Source organism: Juglans microcarpa x Juglans regia, chromosome 3D, assembly GCF_004785595.1.
Source record: "Juglans microcarpa x Juglans regia isolate MS1-56 chromosome 3D, Jm3101_v1.0, whole genome shotgun sequence".
Lineage (NCBI taxonomy): Eukaryota > Viridiplantae > Streptophyta > Magnoliopsida > Fagales > Juglandaceae > Juglans > Juglans microcarpa x Juglans regia.
In genome coordinates, this window is record NC_054598.1 from 26,336,633 (window position 1) to 26,344,893 (window position 8,261).

General features: G+C 32.6%; 1 protein-coding gene across 1 annotated transcript; it reads left to right on the forward strand.

Moving 5' to 3' along the window:
* The first annotated feature begins 272 nt into the window (after positions 1 to 272).
* Positions 273 to 3,047, forward strand: LOC121255852 (1-aminocyclopropane-1-carboxylate oxidase homolog 4-like). Its single transcript, XM_041156388.1, has 3 exons — positions 273 to 1,070; positions 1,204 to 1,591; positions 2,735 to 3,047. The coding sequence occupies exons 1-3, from the start codon at positions 523 to 525 to the stop codon at positions 2,981 to 2,983; spliced, it is 1,185 nt and encodes a 394-aa protein (XP_041012322.1). The 5' UTR covers positions 273 to 522; the 3' UTR covers positions 2,984 to 3,047.
* Positions 3,048 to 8,261: the final 5,214 nt, after the last annotated feature.

Below are 8,261 nucleotides of genomic sequence, written 5' to 3' on the forward strand. Positions count from 1 at the left end.
TTATTGAATACACTTTCTTTTTATCCGTGGTGTGAGTTTGTCCAGTCCAGTTTGATGTTCTTATACAAGTTTGCAAAAAATATTATCAAAATTTCAATAAGTCGTAGATTTTCTCTCTCCAAAAAAAAAAAGTGAAATAGTCGAACTCACATTGACGGAGATGCAAAAGAAAAGAGAGGGGTTGAAGGAGAAGGTGGGAGGGAGCGTATACAGAAAGCGGTGAGCTCACGATTGCACTACAGTTGCATAGAGCGACTGTATTTAACTTTTTTCTTTTATTTTTCTCTCCACATTAGCTTTAAAGCTTATCTTTCTTTGCTGTTTCTATTCTCAACAGAAGTCTTTATCGTCTCTTGGTCCACAAAACAAAACAGGAAGGTTGAATACTTGTCCGGCTGTAGACGTCTTTCCAACTTGCACGACTGTTAAAACTGATAAAGTCAAGCAGAAAATTGGGGAATAAGAAAGAAGCACCGAGTTGGTGGAAATTAGCAATCAAAAATTAGCGAATAGCAATCAATCATGGCCACTTCCCCGGCAGCCGTCCTGTCCCACATCGGGAGTCGACACAACCCTATGATCTCTGGTCGGAGCCCAGAGCCCAAGAGGACAGCTGTCGTCTGTACTGCCCAAAACTACGACAGAGCCAAAGAGGTAAAGCGATTCGACGATTCCAAGCTCGGAGTCAAAGGTCTCGTCGACTCCGGCATAACCACCATCCCCCGCTTCTTCGTTCACCCACCTGAAACCCTCTCCGACCTCAAACCCAGCTCTGAAGCCCGACCCGGAACCGAACTCGTCCCCGCCATCGACCTCGCCGGGGTCGAATCTGGCCCCCGCCGCGCCGTTATTATCGACCGAATCAGACGCGCCGCCTCCACCTCCGGATTCTTCCAGATCATCAACCACGGCGTCCCGTTGGGTGTTCTGGACCGTACGATGGCCGCCATCAGGAGTTTCCACGAGCAACCGACGGAGACAAAGGCGCGGTTCTATCGTAGAGATGTAGGCACCGGCGTTTCCTACTTGTCCAACGTCGACTTGTATCATTCCAAAGCGGCCAGTTGGAGGTGAAGGCTTTTTTGGCATCTGAGTCCTCTTTACTTTTTTTTTTTTTTTTTTTGAACAGTTAAGCAATTAAATATTATTCCTAAAATTTGATGGGCAATCTTCTGAGAAAAGAAAGCGATAATGATACCCCAGGGACACAATCCAGATAAGATTGGGTCCAAAAATGGCGGATGAGGAAGAAGTACCAGAGATATGCAGGAGCGAGGTGATGGAGTGGGACCGAGAGATTAAACGGCTGGGAGAGCTTTTAATGGGTCTGCTGTGTGAAGGGCTGGGAGTGGACAGTGGGAGGTTGAAAAACATGTCGTGTTTGGAAGGGAGAGTGATGGTGGGCCACTACTACCCCTACTGCCCACAGCCTGATCTGACGGTTGGGCTTGCTTATCACACGGATCCTGGGGTTTTGACGGTGGTGCAGCAGGATCATATTGGGGGATTGCAGGTCAGGTATGGTGGAGGATGGGTGGATGTTAACCCCATCCCCGGGGCTCTTGTTATCAACATTGGGGATTTACTTCAGGTGATTCAATTTTACCCATTCGAGCCATCACTATTATATTAGGTTATGATTACGATTTGATATTAGGTACGTATTCTTAAGTATTATATGGATAGTAATAAAAAAAATTAATAGAATATTAAATATAAATAAAAAATATATAATAAATAATAATAAGATATTTTCAGTATCTAAATTGAGTCGTGCTATTCATAAATGTTACACCTATTTAAAAATATATCATTTTATTCTTTTTATTCTATTTATTTTACAAACATGTCTGGAATAATTTTTATTATGTGGATAAAAAAATAAAATAACATATTTTTAAGTGGATGTGTAGGGTATGAAGCTTATGTCTAAAATTTTTCATTCAAATTAGGCCTCAATTTGGATATGAGAAATATTTCATTTCATCTTATTATTATATTTTTTTAAAATTTTTACATAAATATAATAAATAATTCAACTTTCTTAAATATTAAAATAATTATAATAATATTAAAAAATAATATTTTATTTAATTTTTAAGTTTCATTTCAATTCATCTTATTTCAACTTACTATCCAAACGACATTTAATAATGTTTTTGGATGGATTCTCGGTGTTCTAATCAATTTTACCAAAATCAATATTTTTTGCTTAGATCTTGTGTAGATAGTGAGACGATATGATAAATTTATAAATAGTAATGAAATAATTTTGACAATTTTATCAAAATAATTTGAGTTAAGAAATTTTTGGAGTTTTGAAGAATAAAAGAGTTTAAGTTGAATAAAAATATTATAAAGTTAAAATATTGTTCTAATATGATTTTTTTAATATTATTTTTATTTGGAGATTATAAAAGTTTAATTATTATTTTTTTTATGTGAAAGTTTGAGAAAATTATAATGATTATTAATTATTAGATAAAAGAGTATATAAATAAAATTAAAAAATATTTATATTTGAAGAGTTTTTGAATGTTGAGAGAAAATGAAATGTAAGTTTTAAACTTACTGTTACAATAGTTGCGTTTCCAGATAAAGATTTCTGGACTTTAGCGTTGGATCTTCCAATTTGGAACGACAAACCTCGTGAGGGTTGTGAAACTGAAGGAATGGAAAAGTAGTATCTGATTTTCGACTGTAATTTTTTATTTGCATTTTGATTTGTTTTCAGATTATATCCAATGAAGAGTACAAAAGTGCAGAGCACCGAGTGTTGGCCAACTCTAACAGTGAAGCACGTGTTTCAATGGCGGTTTTCTTCAACCCAGGCATTAGAGATGACCTGTTTGGAACCTTGCCGGAGTTGATATCACCGGAGAAACCAGCAATTTACCGGCAGTTCACGTTGACGGACTTCATGACGCGGTTCTTCAAAAAGGAGCTGGATGGCAAATCTTTGACAAATTACTATAAGCTGTAATAAGTTTGTAAAAAAAAAAAAAAAAAAAAAAGAACCATTTTTCTATCCGAAATGCAGATTTCAAGTAGTCGTAATCTTTTATGTTTAGAAAATTAGCAATATCTCTAATTTCATCGTCATTTGCTTGCATCTCGCGTGGTATCCTTTGGGTTTTATTGATAGTAAATGAAAAATGATATATTAGAATCTTAGATAGATTTTATAAAAGTAAATTTGCATATATTATATTGTAAAATTCATTGTAAAGTAGCTAAAGTCACATAGGATCGGTCTTGATATAATTTTTTTTTTTTACTAAATAATTAAGAAAGTATTTTTTAATGATGTTTTGATTTTGTTAAAAATGTTTAAAAGTATAAGAAAATAAGAAAATGAATGAAAATAAATAAATAAATAAATAAAGGAAACTGCTAGATGCCCTGTTGGGCTCTAGTGTTTTTTAATGTGTTTTTTTTAGTTTTTTTTTATATAGAAATTTTTAATAATTTTAAATATTTTTAAAAAAATAAAATAAAAATTATAATATTATTAAAAAATACTTAATCATGAAATAGAATTTTTACTTCATGATTAAGAAAGTATTTTTTAATGTTTTTTTTTTTTTACTTTCTGATTAAAGAAGTATTTTTTAATAATATTTTAAATTTATTTTATTTTTTAAAAATATTTAAAAATGTAAAAAAAAATTATATAAAAAATAAATTAAAAAAATACATATAAAAAAGTACATGCTAAGCCCAATGAGAGCTCCCTGCAGGAGCTGTAGCATGACCTATAAAAAAATATCAAATGGCCTTATCGGGACTCAACTTGGGGCTACATCCTCAATGAGTGTAGCGAAATTTTATATGAAATTATTTTATAATTATAATATTTTTTGAAAAAATATGGTGTGTCAATGTATTAGTAATTTTCTAACTTATTTTAATGAGAAATGGTATTTAAAATTTTAGGTTATGCAAATTTAGCGTATTTGCTTTAAAAAAACTTAGTAAATCTGAGATCAACTTGAAAAAACTTTTTGTTTCAAATTAATTATTGATGAAATTTGCTACTTTTTTAACTTTTCATAAAAATTTAAATTCTTATCAAATTACTTCATATTTGTAAATATATATATCAATTTATTTACATTCAAACACATCTCAATATGAATTATAAAATACTATTATTTACAAATCAATTCAGATTATCTAAAATCACCTTAACATTCAACTATAGTCTTATTAGTGGACTCACTTTTTTTTCAATATAGTGTGCGAAACTTGCATTCCTAAGATTATATTTAGTATTATTTTATTTTTAATATATAAATAGTATTTTTTTTATTATCATAGAAAACATAAACACAGGTGGGAAAAAAGTATGCTTGGCTTGTTAAAAGATATTTTCTAAAACCAAAATGATTGATTCGTGTACGCAATAAGGATAGTTATTAAGCATGCTTCCTCTTCTGCTGCTGCTGCTGCTGCTTTGTATACGTGGCCATTAATGAGTCATAAACATGTCTAGACCAACAAACGGTGGAAGAGAGATTTTGATCAATAAATTGGACTCGTAACAAGAGGACAGATAAACACATTTATTTGAACAAGGAACCTCATAAATGACATGTTTCGACCATAAATGACATGTTTCGACCATAAATGACATGACTAGTTGAGGCTTTGTCAGCGTGTCAAAGGCCAGAGGAGAAAATTAACTAATGACTCTCATATCTTGATAGAATTTAAAAAAAAAAATAGAAATTAAAATAGAAAATAGAAAAAAGAAAAAGGAAAATTAAATATTATGATAAATATAAAATCAATTTTTTAAGAATAATAATCAAATTGAATCGTATGATATTATTTGTGACAAGTCCCCATAGACATAGAACACACACACACTCTCTCCCTCTCTCTCTTTTTAACTTCTCTTTATTCCAACTCTAAACTTGGATCTGAATTGGGACAATCCTTAATTTAATCAATCGAAGTCAAGTGAAATCAAACTATATTGGTGTATTGAACTAATTCTATGGTCAAGCTGAGTAATGCACTAAAATGTTTAATTTCTGACGAAATCAAATTAAGTCAACAATTTCGATTCCAATAGAGTAAGTTTCTAAACCACGTTTTGAGTTGGATATTTGATAATATTGATTCCAGCTCAAAATATATTATTATTAGTTGAAATTAGATGAGATAAGATGAAGTTACTTCTATATCCAAACGGATCATAAGACTACAATCTAAATTAACTCCTTAATTTTAAGCACAAATATGAACCAAGGAACTAGTAATCTTATTCACATCAATAAAAGGGCAAGGGAGACTTTCATGAAATTGAGTAAAAAAAGTTAATGTAAATAGCAACTCGTCGTTCTCTCTCAGTCTCATTTCATTTATTAGCCGCAGCTGGATTTTTTTGCTAGGTGTAGGGATAAAGATGAAGCCTACGTACTGAATGCTATAATAATTATTGATATGTCATATATCATGGGCAGTTGGTATTTATGTTTATAAAGTAATTGCCATTAGACAGAAGTACATGATGTATGCATGCATGTATTCATGTGTGGATTCAATGAATTCTCTTGTGCTGTGTAAAAGCAAGCATATAACTTGACTTATTGTAACTACCATTGTCGTTGTTATTATAATTGGTATTGTATTATCCTCTCATATCATGCATGATATCCTTTTAAAGGGGGAAATTCCGTAACGTCAATATTTGCAGCCTATATTTGCCTCCTCATTCTTTAAGACAATTTTGGGGGCATTCATAATATAGAGAAAATCGTTTAACAATTACTTGACAAACACTTAAAATTAAAAATTAAATAAAATATTATTATTTAATATTATTTTTATTTTAAAATTTTAAAAAGTAGAATTTTTTATTTTATTTTATATAAAAAATTTTAAAAAATTTAATAATTAAATAAAATAAAATAAAATGAATTGAAAAATTTTCTATAAAAAAACCGGACCTTAGCACACGCGTGATGGCAGGAATTTTCCTGAACTTGCCACACTCTCCCTGGACACGCGCCATTTTCCGGTAAGTGGGTTGATGATTCTACGATTGTTTTTCACTTGTTCGACATTTCGTTCGCCACCCTTTTCTTCCATCACGTGGCGTTCCGTACCTCCCTCCAACACATGGCGTTTTTTACTTTAATCACTACAGTAAATTTGAACTTTTGAAGCGAAATTATTTAGAAATGAATAAAATTTTATCCTTAAAAGTTATTTTTCAGACTAAATTTAAATTTTATCTTAAAAAATTAATGACTTTACAAAATCATTCGAACGGTCAAATAACAGTTCGAACAATATTTTCTGTGACGAATTAAATCGTCTCAGAAAGTTTTTTTCATTCGAATGGGAAAAAAATTACGTTTGAACAGTAAAATCTTGGCGATGAAAGTTTATAACTGTTTGAACGATAATTTATTGTGTTCGAATAGAAAATATTTGGTGGCAAATCCTGGTGGGAAGGTTTCTAAACCGTTCGAACGGAATATATTTAGTTAGAACATATTCAAGCACCACATTTATACATTCGAAAGTATAATACTAATCTCGGTACGAAACTCAAAATATAAAAAATATATATCATATATACAAATTCATTAATTAATTTTATGTAATTAATTTAAAAATATTTTAATGATTTCCTTTATGTTAAATAAGATTTTTAGTTAAATAAATATTATCAACCATACACCACATAATATAAATCAATAATTACTCCAAAAAGTATAAAATATTTAATTTAGAACTAAAACAAATTATCAAAATACCATATATATTGTCCATAACTATAACAAAAAAATATATATAAATAAAAAATAGAAACTACTGTAATGCGAGGTCTTTACACACATCCTCGACTACAGCTAATTGTCTCTCACCTGTGCCAGTCAAGTGCTGAGCATGACTTGAGTTGCATTATTGGCATTAATCTCTATACTTAACTCATTAACCTTGATATGTAACCCAGCGACAGTAGCCATAATCTCTGTACGCAACTCAGATATGGCAGAATGCACTGCATCAATCACTGCCCATGTGTGTACGCAGATCTCAGCACGCAGTATGTCGGCCATTTCCTCGTGAGTAGATGTGCGTGATGCTTCGGCCTGTGTAAATGTCTCACCAGCCGATACTCCAGTATCTCTCAGCTGTGCATCTCTTTGAATATCAGCCTTGTCAAGAACAGCTCCAAGAAAATGAAATCTCGAGTGTCCCGTGCTCTGTGATAGGGTGGTGCTGTTGATCAGTCCCATCGGCTCCCGAGAACACTTGGCAGGTTCTGGCACGACCTCTACATGTAGCAAAAAATGAGTGATGAGGATCCCAAACGGCAGTATATCTGTCGTAATGAACCGAGCCTCTGATCGGATCCTCTCAAATATATAACCCACGAGGTCGATCGGAATGCCACGAGTGACCCGTATCATAAATCTCGCTCGATCCATATCGACCTCGGTCTTGTGCTGCCGAGGGTCAATATTGTTAGCGATGATCAAATTCATGATCTTGAAGAAAGAAGATAAATCTGTCTGCTTAATACTCGTCCCATCGTACATTGGAGTATCTGAACCAACAATCAAGTCTCTGACCTCATGATCAGCAAGTGTGTCGATCTCATCTATGTAAACTGGTCTCTCGTCTTGAGACATCTCTGCATCATCTGAAGAATCAGACTCTCTAGGCGGCAGGTTCGGATAGGCATTGAGAAGCCTAAGAATCTGGAGATATGCAGAGAGTCCGTCCGCTGAAAATATAACAAGAGCTCTTCGGATACAGATCTTGTATACCCCTCCATTGTCTGGACTGGCACCACCGAGCTTTTTATAGATTTCAGTAACGATCTCAACGTAGGAAATGAGCTCCATTTCTTCTTCTCGCTGATCTAAGATTGATGTCCAACCACAATTATTGAATACTAATGGGAGAGAATGACCCTCCCATATAAGAGCCACAAAATCAGATAGTTTTACCTGTCGCTCAAGTAAAACAGTCCACTCTCGAACTGTTTGGATGGAAGGTTCCCTTGATCTACTATGTTTACGGCCTCTATAAGACATTTTTATGAATCTGAAACTTTAAAAATAAAATATATATTCAACATTAGTGATAAAATCTAATTACAACGAAAAGATTTACAAAATTATATACTAATAGTAATTTAATAAATTAATTGATAGAACAATTCAATGACACGATGAAAACAATTTAATAAGCTAATACAAAGTAAATGGGTCGAAAGTAATATAAAGCGTTCG